General features: G+C 35.5%; 1 protein-coding gene and 1 non-coding gene across 2 annotated transcripts; one reads left to right on the top strand and one right to left on the bottom strand.

Moving 5' to 3' along the window:
- Positions 1-7,030: 7,030 nt before the first annotated feature.
- LOC131178165 (small nucleolar RNA R71) lies at positions 7,031-7,138 on the top strand. Its single transcript, XR_009147295.1, has one exon. It is a non-coding gene; the product is annotated as a small nucleolar RNA R71 (small nucleolar RNA).
- Positions 7,139-9,360: 2,222 nt separating this feature from the next.
- On the bottom strand, positions 9,361-15,584 carry LOC131171153 (uncharacterized). Its single transcript, XM_058130621.1, has 6 exons — positions 15,487-15,584; positions 15,070-15,125; positions 11,964-12,501; positions 11,647-11,795; positions 10,572-10,985; positions 9,361-10,379 (listed from the first exon to the last, which is right to left on the bottom strand). The coding sequence occupies exons 1-6, from the start codon at positions 15,582-15,584 to the stop codon at positions 9,361-9,363; spliced, it is 2,274 nt and encodes a 757-aa protein (XP_057986604.1).
- Positions 15,585-19,382: the final 3,798 nt, after the last annotated feature.

Genomic DNA, 19,382 nt, shown 5'->3' with positions numbered 1-19,382 from the left:
GCAAGTAATTAAATTCGATTAGAAATTAACAATGATAAAAAGGCGATTCCGGAGTTCGGGATTTCATATTCAAGCTATTTTGGGATTTTCCCTAGCTAGCCCAATCCATGAAATTTATGGGTTTAAAGGAGATTAATTCTAAAATCCTTTGAAAACTCTTTCGAGTGAGACAAAGAGTGCCTTAATTAACTTAATCCTACTTTCGTGGAGTTAAAATTAACCAAGACCCATTAGGTTCTTTAATCAATCTATTAAAACCCTCTTAACCCTTAGTCTATTTCTAGATCTAAGTTAATTAAGTCCAATTTCTTGATTAACTATCACTTGGTTTTCTCCTTTCGGTGCTTCAACCAAGGATTAAGAACATAACTTAATGGGGCCCTTCATTAAGCATGTGAATAAGCACACAAGAAATGGATTAAACCTCATAAATTTATTAAATTGGGACTAACCCAGTTCAAATCCACAAAAATAACTAAAATATTACATCCCTTACTCCAGAATCAAAAGTAAACTACTCACTATCCATAATGCTTACAAGATATGATGAGTTTAAATGGAAATAAAGCTTTAATCTAAGCTAAGAAGTAAGAAATTAAACACTAGAAATGTAGAAAAGTGTAAAGAAAGAAAGAAATCTGCAAATCTTAGTTGAAAAATGGTGTGGAAGGTGAAGATGGCTCTTCAAATTCTGCTCAGCCCCTCTCCTTTTCTTCTTTGCTCCTTGTCCCCCCTCTAAAATGAGAAAATGGGACTATTTATATCATTTTTCTGACATGGAGCCCTAAAATAGTATGTTCTAGGAGGAATTGATTGAGGGAATCTTCTGCCAGCTCATTAATGAACTCTTTATGGGACTGCATAAGTGGACTGCATAAGTTATGCAGTCCCTTATGCAGTTTTCGGCTGGTTCTGAGTCACTTATGCGAAACTGCATGACTTGGTGCATAGGTTATGCACAATTTGGTCAATGCATATTTCAGCTTGAAAACTTGTTTTTGACATCTTTGGCTGTAGAAGACACTCCTCAATGGCAAAATTCTCTTCAGTCCTTCATAAACACCATTTTTCCTACAAAACAAAGTAAAAATTACAAATTAATCCAAAATTGACAATTATGGAAAACTAACTAAATAACTAATGAAATTAGCTAAAAGTGACTAATAATCAAATAAAATAGCTATGAAATTAAACCTAAATGATTATGCAAAATGTATGCATCAAATACCCCCAAACTCAAGCTTTTGCTTGTCCTCAAGCAAACTTTAAAATGAAATGCAAAAAATTTTTAGGGGTGCCTTATCCAAAGAGCTATGAAAATTACCTATTAAAGTAACTAAACACACCTTTAGCCATACTAACAATCCATATACCCATCCTTCAAAATGCAAAGAATCTAATGCTTATCCAAGCTTTCACCGCTTAGCCATCAAGTCAATTATCATTCAAAATCCCCAAACCAACCAATCAAAAGAGAGAGAGTCATGCTCAAAAGGAATTCTAGAACAATCAATAGTCAAAGTGTCTCTATATAGAATGATGGAATTAAATGAATGAATGGATAATTTTCCAATCCCATAGGCAAATTCCCTACTCCTATCTCCACTAATGTAGCAAATACTATCAAGAGATCAAAGGTCTTTTTAGGGATGTAATGGGGCCATGGGGTTCAAAATGAGGCTAAGAAGAAGAATGGGTAAAAAGGATTCAAAGCATGAGAATATTTCAAATCTTAACAACATAAGGTACACTTCTTATTTTATTATAATTTTTTTTTTTTTTTTGTATATATGGAGGAGAGAAGTACACAATGAGAATTGTCAAGTGCTAGCAAAACACATAAAAATGGAGGGACATTTTGATACTTTAAACTTGTATCTTGCATTTTCTTTTTTATGATTGTCTCTAAAATTGCCACCCCCAAACTCATTCCTTTTAATACTTTGAGTGGATTTCTTTCAATTTGAATGACAATAGTGAAAAGCACATATAGTAGCACTTGTACAAGATGACAAGCACTTCTTCTCCCTTTTATTGTATATTTTTTTCTCTTTTTTTTTTAATTTTTATTTTTATTTTTTTTAGAAAGTGTACCTAACATTCAATATTATTCTCATGAAAAGGGTTGGAGTGTTTGGTTCATTAACTAGGTAGCAATAAGGATTTCAAGAAAAATTAGGGATAAAAAGGCTCAAAGGGGTTTTCAAAGGTCAATTTTAATTAGGAAAAAGGGCCAAAGGTTTAAAATGAGAAGGTTTAAATCAAAGAATGCCTAATCATCTCTCTTTTCAAGTACAAGCTGGTATTTCGCCTTGAAAGGTTTAGAAAATTTGTTCTAGGATTGGTGAGACATCATTTGACTACCTTATATCCAATAACTCCCTCTAAACACTTCCATCTCCAAATGACTAGTTGGGTGGCTTTTTGGCTAAGAAGATATAGGCAAGGGATAACACTTCAAAACTTTGCACCTCTTAGGAAACTTTCAATCCACAAACCCAACTAAAGGTAAGTCAAATCACTCTCATAGGCAACTTTTCAATACTCAAGGGATTTGGCAAAAGAATTTAATGCATGATGCATGATTCCTAAAAATGAGCAATGCATTAACTAAATGGAAGAAGTCTATTTGTGTGCAAAGTGTATAATTTCTAAGTGATGTATAATGTGTGTGTAAATGTGTTATGTATATGTATGTATGGATGTATATGTAAAATATTTACAATATATGTAAATGAAATGGGATGAGATGTTCCTATACTCAAAATGTAAAAAAAATGAAGCAAAAATCAAAATGAATGTGCACCCCCAAACTCAAAATTAGACATTGTCCTCAATGTCTCAAGTAGTGCATTATCAAAATTCAAAGTAAAGAGAAATTACCAGGAATTGTGAAATTTAAGAGCAAAAGGAAAGAGTTACCTGGTATAGAGCAGATGAGAATTCAAGGAATAATAGTGATGCATAAGAGGCTGTACAGGTTATGCAGAGCAAAGTGCTGTCCAAAACATGTGCATAAGTAAGGTGCATAAGCCGTGCGGTTCTGCATGAGTGGCAATAAGGGTTGCATAGGCTATGTAAAATATTTGCAAAATTTTTTTTTTTTTTTTTGTCATGCGGAAGTGCATAAGTTATGCACTCTCCTTATGCAAGTCTCAGCAGGTTTTAACTTTTCCAGAACATGTGCATAAGTAGGCTGCATAAGCCGTATGGCTCGCATGAGTGGCAATAAGGGTTGCATAGGCTATGTAAAATATTTGCAAAATTTTTTTTTTTTTTTTTTTTTTTTGTCATGCGGAAGTGCATAAGTTATGCACTCTCCTTATGCAAGTCTCAGCAGGTTTTAACTTTTCCAGAACATGTGCATAAGTAGGGTGCATAAGCCGTGCAGTTCTGCATGAGTGGCAATAAGGGTTGCATTTTTTTTTTTTTTTTTGGTCATGCGGAAGTGCATAAGTTATGCACTCTCCTTATGCAAGTCTCAGCAGGTTTTAACTTTTCCAGAACATGTGCATAAGTAGGGTGCATAAGCCGTGCAGTTCTGCATGAGTGGCAATAAGGGTTGCATTTTTTTTTTTTTTTTGGTCATGCGGAAGTGCATAAGTTATGCACTCTCCTTATGCACTCTTCGGTGGGTTTTGAAATTCAGAGTCTTTGGTTATGCAGAAGTGCATAAGCTATGCACATTGCTTATGCAGGTCTCGGCAACTTTTGGAATTTTCTGATTTCTGGTCATGCACAAGTGCATAGGTTATGCACTCTGCTTATGCACCCCTCGGCAGAATTGGAAATTCAGAGTTTTTGGTTATGCAGAAGTGCATAACTTATGCACCTTCCTTATGCACCCCTCGGCAGGTTTGAATTTTTGGAGTTTCTGGTCATGCAGAAGTGCATAGGCTATGCACTCTGCTTATGCAGACTTCGGCAGAGAGAGAAAATGCAGAATTTTTGGTTATGCAGAAGTGCATAAGTTATGCACTCACCTTATGCAAGTTTTGACAGATATGAAATTTGACAAAATGAGGTTATGCAGAGTTGCATAAGCTATGCACCCTCCTTATGCACTTGCAATAAAGGTGAAAAAATGGCAAGAATTATGGTTATGCAGGATTGCATAAGCTATGCAGTTGCTTATGCACAATTTAACAAGATCAAGAATGCAATAGAACATGGATTGCAAGTGTGAAAAATACCCTAGAATGAGGAAATATAATTCCATGAAGCATAAACCATGAGAATTTTTCACCAAAAACACATCAATATATACAAAGTTCATCAAAAATGCATCACACAGGCATGTAGACATTGATCCTACATAAAAGACCTTTGAGAGCTATGCCATTTTGACTCAAATTCTGCAAATCAACATTCAGCACATAAAACTCCATAAAAATCTGCATAAAGTTGCATCTAACCACAAATGAGAAATGAACTCTCCAAGATTTGCCAAGAAAATGCAGCATTTCTATCTTGTATCCTATAACCCAAAGAAGCTCAAAACTGCAAAAATGATTCACTTACCACCATATTAACATTATAAGCACAAGTATTAAAAAAAAAAAAAAAATACGCACCCAACCTCACCAAGAACTTAAGTGGTCTGCTGCAGATTCTATTTTTCTGCTCTGCATAAACCAGATAGCAACTTCAGCAGTTCACCAACCTTCCTCCATTGATATACATCCAACCTCACCAAAAATACAAGCCATTTGCTGCAGACACCCTTTTTTTGCTGCAGATTTCATTTTGCTTCTGCATGAACTAGATTGCAGCTCCTGCACAGATTATGCAGCAAAAACTTATCAGTTCTTTTGAAGGACAAAATTTTTCAAGTTAAGAATTACTTCCCCAACAGTTCACCAGCCTTTCTTCATTGAATTACATCTACAAGGGACAAGATTTAACAATGTCAAAAATTGAATTTGGGGAGATTTAAGATAAAACAAAAGCAATGAAAATAAAAGTAAATCAACAAAAGCAAAATAAAAGAACTTGGGGTGCCTCCCAAGAGCGCTAATTTATAGTCCTTAGCTGGACTCTTTTCATGTTTCATGGTGGCTGAAATTGGAATTTATTGCCTCTGTTTCCAATAGGCGCTTCAATGAATCTATACTTCATTTTCTTTCCATCACATGAGAAGATTCTTGTTGCTTTGTCTAAAAATCCAACCATTTCTTTCTTGACAACCTTTGGTGCATCTTTTTCTTTGAGAGATGGTTGCTTTACTTCACTTTTCTCCATTTGCTCAACTTGAAATATTGGTGCCATAGGACAAGGTGGATTACTATTCAAATCTTGTGCAAATGCAGCCTCTTTTGGATTTTCATCATTGATACTCCCTTCATGGATAAGACAACTTTCAAGAGAAGCCTTCGGATAGCTCTTTCTAAAGTGCTCTTTTACTAACTCATCAACTATATCAATTCTCAAACAAGAGTCTACATCTTCATGTTGCTTCTTCTTATCATTGCCAATATTGAAGACTAACTGATCCTCTCCGATTCTAAGAGTAAGCTTTTCACCTTTCACGTCAATCAAAGCACCACTGTAGCTGTGAAAGGCCTCCCAAAATGATTGGCATATGAGAATCCTCTTCCATGTCCAAAATGACAAAGTCAACTGGGATGTAAAATTTTCCAACCTTCAGTGGTATATTTTCCAAGATCCCTTCTGGATATTTAATTGATCTGTCTGCCAACTGAAGAGAAATGTGGGTTGGCTTAAGATCTCCCATGTTAAGCTTCTCATAGATGGAGAGGGGCATAAGGCTTACACTAGCCCCTAAATCACATAAAGCTTTTATAGAACATGATTCCCCAATATGGCATGGAATTGAAAAACTCCCTGGATCCTTGAGCTTTGGAGGAAGTTTCCTTTGGAGGATAGCACTACATTCCTCAGTTAAGGCTACAGTCTCATAATCTTCAAGTCTTCTTTTGTTTGAGAGAATTTCTTTCAAGAACTTAGCATAAGAAGGCATTTGGGAAAGAGCATCGATAAAAGGCACATTTATATATAGCTTCTTCAAAACCTCTAAGAACTTCCCAAATTGCTTATCAAGCTTGGCTTTTTGAAATCTCTGTGGAAAGGGAAGCTGTGGCTTGTAAGGCTCTGGAGGTATATATTTCTCTTCTTTCTCTTCAACCTCCTCTTTACCTTTTTCTACACTCTCTTGTTTTTCATCTCCTTGACATCTTTCTCATTTTCTCTCTTCTCACTTTTTCACTCTTCTCGGATGCACTATTTTACCACTCCTCGGTGTGATGGCATGACATTGCTCCCTTGGATTTTCTGTTTGACTAGGAAGTTTCCCCATAGAATTGGTACTTGATGAGCATGCTTGTTGTGCAACTGATTTTCCAAAGATCCTATTGTGTGTTTGCATTTGTTCCAGCCTTGCTTTCATCTCTCTCAACTCTTCATCACGCTTAATTTGATTAGCAAGAATTTGTTGTAATAAAGCCTCTGTGGTGGAACTTTGTTCTTGCTGTCTTGGTAAAGGTGCAGTATTTGCATTCTTTTGCTGAAAACTAGGTGGTGGTTGCCTAGGTTGTTGGTATTGATGCTCTTGTTGTTGTGATGGAAAGTTCTGAGTTGAAGCTTGATTTTGCTGATTCTCCCATGAAAAATTGGGATGATTCCTCCAAGCATATGAAGTATAATCTACTCCACGACTCATTGTTCCTTCGCATAAGTAACTTGTTGAGAACTTCCAGAGCATGATGATGAACCGACTAGCATACTTAAATCCTCCATTTTCTTAGCAAGGACATTAGTGAGTGCATCAAATTTGGCATTGATCATGTTGAATGGATCAAGCTCATACATTCCAAAGAACTTGCCTTTTTGAGTTGGAGTTGACCCTCTTGGACTACTCCATAGATGACTGTTCTTTGCTATTTTCTCTAATAACTCATAAGCTTCATCTTCATGCTTAATGATGAATTCCCCTCCAGTTTGAGCATCAATGATTCCTCTGATAGCAGGAGTGACATTTGTGTAAAAATTCTGGTTTATCATCCATTTAGGAATGGCATGATGTGGACATTGTCTCTCCAACTCCTTCCATCTCATCCATGACTCATAAAGAGTCTCATCTTCTCTTGGTCTAAAAGCAATCATTTGATTCCTCAACTCTTGAGTTTTTCCAGGTGGAAAGTATTGGGCAAGAAATACATCAGTGAGCTGCTCCCAATTTGTAATTGAGTTGTGAGGTAAAGAATCAAGCCAATCCAATGCTCTATCTTTCAAAGAGAATGGAAACAATTTTAGCCTTGCTGCATCATCAGATACTCCAGGTTGTTTTTGCATGTCACAAATCATAGCAAACTTCTTCAGATGTGTGTGTGGATTTTCAGAAGGATGACCCCCAAATTGAGAATTCTGAATCATTTGAAGGACTCCAAAATCCATCTTGTAACTATTTACATCAATTCTTGGTCTTGCTATGCTCTCTCTCAAGTCATCAAAACGAGGAAAAGCATGATCCATCATACTTCCCCTAGGCAGATTAGCATTTACTACCTCTTCACCATGGGCTGCATTTTCATTATTTTGACCATTTCCAGCATTACCAACACCAATTCTAATTCTTTCATCAGCCATGTCTGCTTCTAATTCAGTTTCTATCAAGGCTTCTTTTCTTTTTCTGGTTTCTTTCTTGTTGGCCTTACAAAATTTCTCAATTTCAGGGTTGAATAATAAGGATGTATCACTTGAGCTTCTAGCTCTTCTCATAAAAGATTAAAAGTACCTAAAAAAGAACAAACAAACACAAAAATGAAAAGATAACAAAAATAAAACTAAAAATAACTAAAATGATCAAGAATTCAATCTTAAACAAACAACTCCCCGGCAACGGCGCCAAAAACTTGATGTGGCCCAACCGCAAGTGCACGGGTTGTACAAGTAATATAGAAAAGATATCGTTCCCACGAGGAGTTGTGTTAATGATTGAATTTTTGATATAAAAAATGCTAACTAATTTGGACTATTTTTGAAATTAAAGTAATAAATTGATGGGTATTGGAGTATGGAATCTATATATGCAAAATTAATAATCTATTCAACTATGTAATGATTTAACTAAATTTGCATCAAATTAAAATAAAGCAAATTCAAATATGGCAATATTCAAAATGGCAAGTAATTAAATTCGATTAGAAATTAACAATGATAAAAAGGCGATTCCGGAGTTCGGGATTTCATATTCAAGCTATTTTGGGATTTTCCCTAGCTAGCCCAATCCATGAAATTTATGGGTTTAAAGGAGATTAATTCTAAAATCCTTTGAAAACTCTTTCGAGTGAGACAAAGAGTGCCTTAATTAACTTAATCCTACTTTCGTGGAGTTAAAATTAACCAAGACCCATTAGGTTCTTTAATCAATCTATTAAAACCCTCTTAACCCTTAGTCTATTTCTAGATCTAAGTTAATTAAGTCCAATTTCTTGATTAACTATCACTTGGTTTTCTCCTTTCGGTGCTTCAACCAAGGATTAAGAACATAACTTAATGGGGCCCTTCATTAAGCATGTGAATAAGCACACAAGAAATGGATTAAACCTCATAAATTCATTAAATTGGGACTAACCCAGTTCAAATCCACAAAAATAACTAAAATATTACATCCCTTACTCCAGAATCAAAAGTAAACTACTCACTATCCATAATGCTTACAAGATATGATGAGTTTAAATGGAAATAAAGCTTTAATCTAAGCTAAGAAGTAAGAAATTAAACACTAGAAATGTAGAAAAGTGTAAAGAAAGAAAGAAATCTGCAAATCTTAGTTGAAAATGGTGTGGAAGGTGAAGATGGCTCTTCAAATTCTGCTCAGCCCCTCTCCTTTTCTTCTTTGCTCCTTGTCTCTCCCTCTAAAATGAGAAAATGGGACTATTTATAGCATTTTTCTGACATGGAGCCCTAAAATAGTATGTTCTAGGAGGAATTGATTGAGGGAATCTTACGTGACTCATTAATGAACTCTTTATGGGACTGCATAAGTGGACTGCATAAGTTATGCAGTCCCTTATGCAGTTTTCGGCTGGTTCTGAGTCACTTATGCGAAACTGCATGACTTGGTGCATAGGTTATGCACAATTTGGTCAATGCATATTTCAGCTTGAAAACTTGTTTTTGACATCTTTGGCTGTAGAAGACACTCCTCAATGGCAAAATTCTCTTCAGTCCTTCATAAACACCATTTTTCCTACAAAACAAAGTAAAAATTACAAATTAATCCAAAATTGACAATTATGGAAAACTAACTAAATAACTAATGAAATTAGCTAAAAGTGACTAATAATCAAATAAAATAGCTATGAAATTAAACCTAAATGATTATGCAAAATGTATGCATCAGTGGTACGAAGAGCTCATATTTAATTGGGTTCCAGAGAGCTTGAAGAACTCACGCCAAAAATGGCTCATGAAAATTGGGTCACGATCACTGACGATCGACCTAGGCATGCCATGATACTTGACAACTCCATTTACAAATAATTCAGCTATGACCTTAGCAGAGTATGGATGAGACAATGGCAAAAAATGAGCATATTTACTCAATCTGTCAATTACTACCAGAACAGAAGTTTTACCAGAGGAAGGAGGCAACCCATCAATAAAATCCATTGCGATGTCGTCCCAAACTTGGTGAGGAATCGGCAATGGCTGAAGTAAACCTGCTGGTAAAGTCGTAGCAGACTTATTTTTTTGACACACCGAGCACGCCGCAATATATTTCTGAATCTGCAATCGCATATGAGGCCAATAGAATTGTTGTGCGATGCGTTTAAATGTGCGGAGGACTCCAGAGTGGCCACCCGAAGGAGAATCATGGAACTCTTGTAAAAGCTGAGTAGGGAGATCAGACTGAGGAGGAATGACCACCCGATTCTTAAAAAAAATCAATCCATTCTTCCAAATGTAAGGTTGCCCAGGGCGATCAGACGCCAATTGACCAATTCGAAGCATATATGGATCAGTAGTGAGGGTAGCTTTAATGCGATCCCAAAGAGAAGAGTGTGGCAAAAATAGTGAATTTAGACTTGGAATTCCAGAGACGCGAGATAAAGCATCTGCGACCCGATTCTCTTTGCCCGGTTTATAAAGTATCTCATAATCATAACCCAGTAACTTTGAAACCCAATTTTGTTGCTCTGGAGTGACAACTCTCTGTTCCACCAAGTATTTCAAACTACGCTGGTCCGTCTGAATAAAGAACTTACGACCCAAAATATAAGGACGCCATGTTCTGATTGCCTGCAAGATGGCAAGCATTTCTTTAGCATATGTAGACCAAGCTTGCTTCGAGGGACCCAAAGCACGACTCATAAAAGCGATGGGCCGATCCTGCTGTGACAGAACTGCACCAATCCCTGTATTAGAAGCATCAGTAGTGATAAAAAAAGGTTCATTTGGCTGTCAAAGCATTTTTCAAAGCTAAAAAAGAAGCTTCAGCATCTGGTGACCAAAAAAATTTGCCTTTCTTCAATAAATTCGTCAATGGTTGGGCAAGAATCCCATAAGATTGAACGGATTTTCTGTAGTACCCAGTGAGTCCTAAAAACCCATGTAATTCAGTGACTGTTGTTGGAGTAGGCAATCCAGTATTGCACTGATTTTCGATTTATCCACCTGCACTCCATCTCCAGAAACCACATGACCCAAATATTCAATTTGTTTGAGTCCAAAAGCACATTTGCTTAGCTTTATAAAAAATTGATGTTGCCGCAGTAGCTGTAATGCCAACTGCACATGCTCTAGATGAGTCTCCCATGATGGACTGTAAATAAGAACATCGTCAAAGAAAACCAAGACGAATTTTCTTAAGTAGGGGCGGAAAGCAGTGTTCATTAGCGCCTGGAATGTGGAGGGCGCGTTGCACAGCCCAAAAGGCATCACCAGATACTCATAATGGCCGTTATGAGTTCGGAAGGCCGTTTTATGAATATCAGGAGGATGCATCCTGACTTGATGAAATCCTGCAATAAAGTCCAGTTTAGTAAAATAAGAGGAACCATGGAGCTCATCTAACATATCGTCGACCGTTGGTATTGGAAAACGATCTCTGATAGTGACTTGATTAAGAGCTCTCAGAGTCCGCATGAACCTCCAGAGCCATCCTTTTTCTTGACCAGTAGTACAGGGTATGAGAAGGGGCTAGTCTTTGGGTCGAATCAACCCTTTTGTCAACATCTCTTGTACTGTTTTTGATCTCATTTTTCCGAAGTGAGCATATCCGTAAGGCGAACATTCACGGATCAACACCCTCTTTAAGAATAATGTGATGATTAATTTCTCACGGGAGGCAGCTTACTCGGCTTACGGTATACATCGAACCGAGTTAACAGATGCTGACATATTAGGATGTAGATGCTCGGGAAGTGTGGTGTAGAGTTTTGAGACAGATTGCAAAAGTCACTATTGTGCCTCAATTCCTTGGATATTGATTTCAAGGATAGAGGTTCAATTGGCTGACTGCAAATACCCTGCAAATGTCTCGGTTGGCCTGCCCATGTGAAGTCCATAGTCAAGTTCTTCCAATTACATGCCACCGTCCCTAATTGTTGTAGCCACTGTACACCCAACACAACGTCCAAACCCATTATAGGAAGAGAAAAGAACGTGGCGTAAATGGTATACCTTGGAGAGAAAAAGCAATATCCTTGAATTTTCCGGTGCATCGCAATGGACTTCCATCCGCCACTTTAACATTGAAAGGTGTTGTTGGCCTGGCCGGCAATTTGAGCAAACCGGCGATTTTCTCATTGATGAAGTTATGAGTCGAACCGCTGTCAATGAGGACAATCAATTGACAAGAATTAAACTGAATTTCTACCCTCATCGTTCCTGTCGAAGACTAACCGGTTAAGGCATTCAAGGAAATTTCCGCTCAGTATCATCTTCATCGATGTCCCGATCACATCCACCATCCAAGATGAGAAGTCGTGACTTAGTACAACGCGGTGACGAGAGCAAACTTTTCGTCACGCTTAAAACAGAGCCCCGTGCCCTTCGCTCGCATCTCGTCCTGTGTTAGTCGCTTCACAGGAGTGGAAGGTTTGCTTTTTGATGGAGAGAAATTACTCGTTTGGAGAGATGGGCGAATTGCTTTTTTATGACGAAGCAATTGCTCATCCTTCATTCGAGCTAAGCTTATTGCATCCTTCAAGGTCTTGGGTTTAAACATTCTGATCCCCTCTGCGATTTCAGATTTAAGTCCCCCCATGAAGGTTCCAACTAGTGCCTTCTGAGTCCAACCTCTCACCCTGTTACCCAATCGTTCAAACTCCCTTTGATAATCACGTAAGTCACCAGTCTGATGAATTTTGGAGAGAGATTCGTCAAAATCTTCACAGTCGGTGGGCCCAAAGCGGGACCACAATTCTTCTGAGAATATTTCCCACGATACCCCTTTTCCGGCCTCAGCATAAGTTCGTCGAAGCCATTGCCACCACTCGTTAGCTTCCCCGCGGAGGTGATATGATGCCAAGGAAACTTTTTATGCATATGGTGTTCCATTGTATTCGATGAATTGATCTACTCTGGTGAACCATTCAGTCGGATCGTCTCCGGTATATTTGGGAAATTCGTGTTTGGCGAGCTTAGCAGAGAATAGTGGCTTCCTCCGTCTTTTAAGACTTCAGAGTAGCACGTATCCGCTAGCTCGGTCGCCAGCCTTGATTCCTCCTTATTGGCAAGAGAAGTTTACACAATTTGGAGAGTGCCGCTTGATATATTGTAAATCTTCTCCAAATCCTTTTTCAATTCGTGACATACTGTCCTGGACTTGACCAAGCCCAGTTTCGAGGTTTTCAATTCTTTCCTTGTTTGTAGCCATTTGAAAGGAAGAATAGAAAAAAAAATTGAGGCTCTGATACCAATGATAGGTCCCAGTCAAAGCCAAGAAAATTAATAGAAGAAAATTAAGAAAGTTACTGATATTTCATTGATTACCATTACTGCTGCTACAGAAGAATATAAATAGGAAAGAAATAAAACTACTTAGTCCTATTCTTAAGGCCTCACTTTAGCACAAAGAGATATTATTGCCACGATCAACTGAGTGCTATTTGACTAAGTAAAACAACTTAAAAGATTAATGGCAGTAAATAAAAAATAGCAGCAATGCTAAAAATAGAAAAGCAGTAGGACCCTTAGTCCAAATACTTCTTATTGGGAACAATAGCTCTGGATGACCTTCTGAGGGGCTTATCAAACGGTTAATCGAGAGATTAAAAAGTGATCAATGGAGGACAAAAGTGTTAATAATAATAAAAACTCAAACACAAAAATATTTATAATGGTAAAAATTCAAAAATGAAAGTGTTTATTATTAAAGGCAAAAATCGATAAAAATGACGAAATGATGAAAGTGTTTGATGAAATCAAAATTTGTGGACTAGCTTATGCGTTTGATAATGCACGAGTACTACATCAATAATATCACTATAATTTAAAAAATAATTCGAAAAGTTTACTAGCCACAAAGATTGAATGTGTTCTTGATTATTAAACAGATCATAGTCACATAAATTTCGAATATTGACCATTAATTTGGCTGTATTTAGTTGAAGGATGTGGCGGAGATTGGTGCCGATCAAATCCCAACTGCCACAAAATAACAAAATCAAAAGCTTCTCTTGCATCCTCTAATCGCTTATTAAGTATGCAAATATTTTAAAATTTTTTATTATAGCGATTATTTTTAGTGTTTTTTAATATTTAAATATCTCTCAATCTTCCATTTTACGATTTAATAGAAGATTAATCCATTTAAATCGGAGTGCGATTATGTTAAAGTTTTCCCCATGAATGGAGACTCTACTGCTCAAACCTACATTTAAGCATGAAATACAAGTGCACATTATCACTCCGCTCTTTATGGATTTCTTTCTTTCTTTTTAGCTTTTTTTTTAATTTGGTTTGATTTATTGAATAATTTAATTTATTTTATTTTTTTAAAGAATAAGTTTAATTCATTTTTAATTAAAAAAAAAATTTGATAATATCAAATTAAATTGAATAAAAATAAATAAAATTTAAAAAACTACATAATGCCTAAGCCACTTTATAGCATATAGTGATTAAGATGATGTAGGAGACCTTAACCGTTTGTTTGGGTCTTAAATGTGTAGGAGAAATGAAGAAATTGAATGGGAGAAATGAAAGGAAAGGAAAAAAAAAATGAAATCTTTTTTTTTTTTTTTTATGTTGTTTGTATAAGTTATTAGAACATGAGATAACTATAATTTTTTCTTCAAAAGAAAAGGAGGAAAATAACTATTATAACTTTTTTTTTTCTTATATCAAAGGGCATCTTAGTAATTTTAATATAAATAACATATTTATTCCCACATTTTCCTTCATTTCACTTTAATTTGGAGAGAAATATTTTGGGTCAATTAAGAGGATTTGGGAAACTAAATTTCACTTCTATTATCCTCCTTTCTCTCCTATATTTAAGTCCGAATAAGAGAAATAAAAAGAAATCAGATTTTTTTTTTTTTCCTTCTTTCTATTTCTTTCTATCTAAACGAAGGGTAAGAATCTTTAATTCAACACTTGCCATTAACAAGCTATCCTTAAAACTTAAATAAAATCCTGTATCCCACAATTAAGAGATTTTGGGTCAATTTATATATTTAAAATTGACTATAGGGTACTTATAAATATTACAAAGGTAAATGTACATATAACTAATAGCTAAATAATACATTTATAATATATACCTATAACATCCCCTTTCAAGCTGAATTAAGGGAAACCAAGTGAAGCTTGTGATGAAACTTATTGAACTTGATTGTGGACAAGGACTTAGTGAAAACATCTACCACACTTGAAGCTCAATAGGAATATACTTAATTGTTAGCATACCATCTGCAACTTTCTCTCAAACATAATGAAAATCAAGTTCTAAATGCTCTGTAGGTGCATGAAATTAAATAATGGAATTGCAATAAGATAAATGGTATTGACATTGTCACAAAGAATCGTGGATCGTGATTTAAGAGGAAGCTGAAGTTCTTTTATGATATTTTGAATCCAAGACAATTTTGTCACTACCTGCGCCATTGCTCAATATTCCACTCGTACTGGATCGGGCAACTGTTTCTTGTTTCCTTGATGACAATAAAATTAATTAAAATATTACCATAGTAGATTCCAAAATCAAAAGTGAGTATATGTGCATCAGGACAACCAATCCAGTCAGAGTCATAGAATACTAACAGAGCCGTTGCTGAAATCGATTGCAATTTAAATCCAAACTTTAATGTTCCAGCCACATAATGCAATATTTGATTTGCAGCCTGTAAATGAATTATAGTTGGTTTATGCATAAATTGATAAACTGAACTTCAATGGTCATGGCATGGTATCCATTACCCTCAAAAGCTATATAAAATGGCTATGGAAAATCTTCTTTCATCAATCTCCCCTCGTAATGTCCTGGCCACCATATTTGCTGTTTGTCTAATTTACCACTCGCTGTGGATATCAAGAATCATCCTAAGAAATGCAGGCAAAGAGAAAGCAGCACCAAAAGCAGGAGGTGGTGGCCTGTGATAGGCCACCTCCATCTATTACTACAAGGCAGCGACCTCCTCATCTATTATTGGGCAACATGGTTAACAAGTATGGACGAATCTTCACCATCAGGATGGGCACACATCAAACTCTAGTAAGAAGCAATTAGGGATGGCCAAAAAGTGTCTAAACACATAAAGAAAGCCCAACACAAATTAGACGTCCATGTTGGTAAAGAAAGGCAAGTGCAAGAATCAAACTTAAAGAACTTGATCTCTCTCCGAGCCATCCTCAAGGAAACAATGCATTTATGCCCAGCTACGCCATTCTCCTACCACTTCTTGGTAATCTATGGAAGATTCATCATGACTCCAATGTATAAGGATAAGACCCTTGCTTAGTGGTAGGAGAATGTGTCCAAGAGTTTCATTTGCACTTTAAGTGATGCAACTCACGCAAGCTATGTTTCTACATAGTTTTGATTTTACAACTCCGTCTGATGAGCTAATGGATATGAGTGAGATCTTTGCATTAACCATCCTTAAGCCTACTCAACTTGAAATCCTTCTCAATATTTCATGCCTTATTCCTCATCTCTACTAATATGAAGGCATTTATGAAAAATGAAGGCATAAACACTCATGATAGGCTCTATTTAAGTAAACTCAAAATATAAGACTTAGAACTTTATGGTTATAAGAGCCCATTATGAGTAGATTTCCTATTGGAATGAGAATTGAATGGAGTAATTCTCTCTACTTCTGCTGCGTAAAGTATTACAATAGGGTAATACAAGTTAACACCAAATAGGAGAATGAAGCTATACATAAACCAAAGAAAAAAAAAAGATATGCATTCTTTTGCATAATTTTAGTGACACAAAGAAGATAAAAAAAAAAGTCTTTTCTTTGTGATTCTATATTGGTGTTTTTCCTTGGTATGATTTGGGTCCTATCAAGTTGCTTTCATCAGGGGCTTTATTCTCCATAATTTCTTTAGGAATTATTTACAATCCAGGTATATTTAGACTGTAAATTTTATGTTTAATTTATGGGTAATATGTAATTAAATATGGACTAGTGATACAAAGTTGATTGTAAGTTTATATGCTTGATTTAATATGGTTAGGGCCATATTGATTTTTCTAACATTGCTATCAGAGTTATTTTGTTATTTTCATATTCTAAATATGTTAACTGACATGTTAAACACATGCTAGGGTAATTAGAATTAAATCTGGGATTTAATTTTATAAATCTGAATTTATTGAAACACGTTCAATATGCCTACTTTGAGCAATTATATCTCTCTATGCTTTTATCAATTATACATGATTTTTATGACATTATTGTGACACCCTTTACCCGTTTACAGTGTAGCCGAGCAAGATATGCCACACAGTGTGCCGCAACACCAGATCTTAACTCATTGATATTTATCATTTCAAAATTTATTTATTTATGGGTCACTAAGTGAAACTTATGAAATTGATATCGTTTATATCATTTATTAAAATTTTAAATTTATTGGAGGTTCCGAAGATTTTTCAGAAAATCCGATAGAATACAGACTAAAAATAGAGAAAACAATTCTTCGAAACTTGTGGAAAACACTTCCAAATATTTTTCCAATCATTCTCAACTCCAAATAATCAATATTATCTCCATTTTTCTCAACAATTTTCATTCATTCAATCCATATCATATATAATTCAATTTGAACTCACTTTTATGAAGGCAATACTTAATTTTCATTAATTTACAATATAAAATGATACAAGAGTTTATAATTTACATGATAACATAAAGACCTAAATACAAAACACAATTTACAAAAATACAAAAGAGAATCCTAGTGTCCTACCAAAATATGCTACAAATGAGTGGTGACATAGGACACTGGGAAATCTGACTCTCACCCAGTCTGGGGTCTACTGGGCTCATGTTTCGTATCTCCTATAACTACGTGTGGCAAAAGCAATGCGCTAAGCAATAATACTTAGTAGTGCCAATAATAAAATAAAATAGCTAAAATAAAATGGATGTGCAAAATGTATGTTGACATTTTATGTAGACTAAGTTTCTGGCAATTATTGTAGTATTATTTGATTAAAATTTGGTAAGATTTATTTTGATTGCCCAAGTAACCTATACTAGTCGATTGGACTAGATAAACGGGTAAACTGGTACTGGGTACCATGTACCTCGGGCCATCACAGCATCGGTCACATTGTGTCTCCCGGTGTACAACAGAACAGCTAATAAGCTGTAATAATTATTAGGCATGAAACCCAAGTATAGTAAACTCAATCAAAATAGCCAAAGACTATTATATCACAAAATGGCAAGTAAGGCCATAAAACACAGAATGGCATAAAGCCATATGTAGTACTGCTAACAGAAACCTATTGATATGCCAACCTATCCAAACCAATCATTCTAGGCATATTAGGGCATTTTACACAGTTAATGATTTAATTATTTATTTTTGTAATGTAGAGGTCACTATTCACTTGACTATTTCCACTCAAAGGTTGACTTTTTAATTTATAATAGATTTATTGAACCTAAGTTCATAAAGATACCACATTTTGGTTCACAAAAGTGTTTGCATTAGTTGCCAATCAATACTTAAAACCAATAGAAAATAAACCAAAATTTTAGTTTTGGGTGCTAGAGTTCACTATTCTATTAGGCAATTCTACAATGAGAATTTTGCCAAATGTTCTCAATCAAAGTTGTTCCTTTATGTGTTTTCTTTAATTCTCTTTTTGAATCATTCAATTTAGAGTTTTTTAGCTCAAGTTATGCTACTTTCTTTAGAACTGGCCGGATCGGCATCTACCCAAAATTTCTGGGCAGAAATGGTTCTAGCAGTTTTGATACCCTGACTTTGGTTAACAATTCAGATGGGTTATGGTCAGAATTTGGTTTGGGGTTCTTCATGAAAGTTTTTCTAAATTGTCTAAGCTTTTTATTGATATAAATTTCAGGTTAATTGGACTTTTCTACACTGAGTTATGACCATTTGAACAAACACTATTCATTTAGTCATTTTTCAGGGACAACATGTTGGTTACCTAGATTAGGGTAGTTTTTAGGTCAACTTGATTTAGTTTTCTGGGCAGGATTTCTTCACCAAAGTTGTGCCATTATGGGTCTAGTTTCATGTCCAATTGGCCTTGCACCAATTAAACCTACACCTTTCAAGTTACAGCTGCCCCAACTTGCTGGACTCACACCCAGCCCTACAGGTCACCTAGGGCAGCATACCTAACCTTAATTCCATTGTCATAAATCACTTCAATTCCTCATCAAATATAGCCAAATGGACACTAATTGACCATTACAATGTTCATATACCATTACATAAGCAAACCCTAATTTTGCTCAAGTCTCCAAGCTTTCAAGTTCCATTCATGCATTAAACTTACACTTAATTGTTCAATTACTCAACTCATGTCAAGGGCAGCTCACATACCACTTTGTTTCAAGGAAATTCATCAAATCCTAACCCATCTATGGCTGTTGAAATCATGGGATATATATATATATATATATATATATATATATATATATATATATATACACATAATTTCCATTTCTTTTCTTACTAATTCAACTTAAATCATATTCTTAAACAAGAAATTAAAGAGAGAGATGAAATATTAGACACTAACCTCTTTTGAAAGCTAACTTGAGCTTATAAATCTCCTTAATTTCTTCTTCTACTTGCTACCTAGAGATGGTTTAAGGTGTAAGGAGGAGTTTTTGAGATGAAACCTTATGATTTTATGGTGATTTTTCAAGCAATTTCTAGTGAGAAGTTTGGAATAAAAATGGTGAAAGGAG

The sequence above is a fragment of the Hevea brasiliensis genome, chromosome 2 (assembly GCF_030052815.1).
Source record: "Hevea brasiliensis isolate MT/VB/25A 57/8 chromosome 2, ASM3005281v1, whole genome shotgun sequence".
Taxonomy (NCBI): Eukaryota; Viridiplantae; Streptophyta; class Magnoliopsida; order Malpighiales; family Euphorbiaceae; genus Hevea; species Hevea brasiliensis.
Note: the sequence above shows the minus strand (reverse complement) of the source record. Positions and strands in the feature narration are given on the sequence as shown.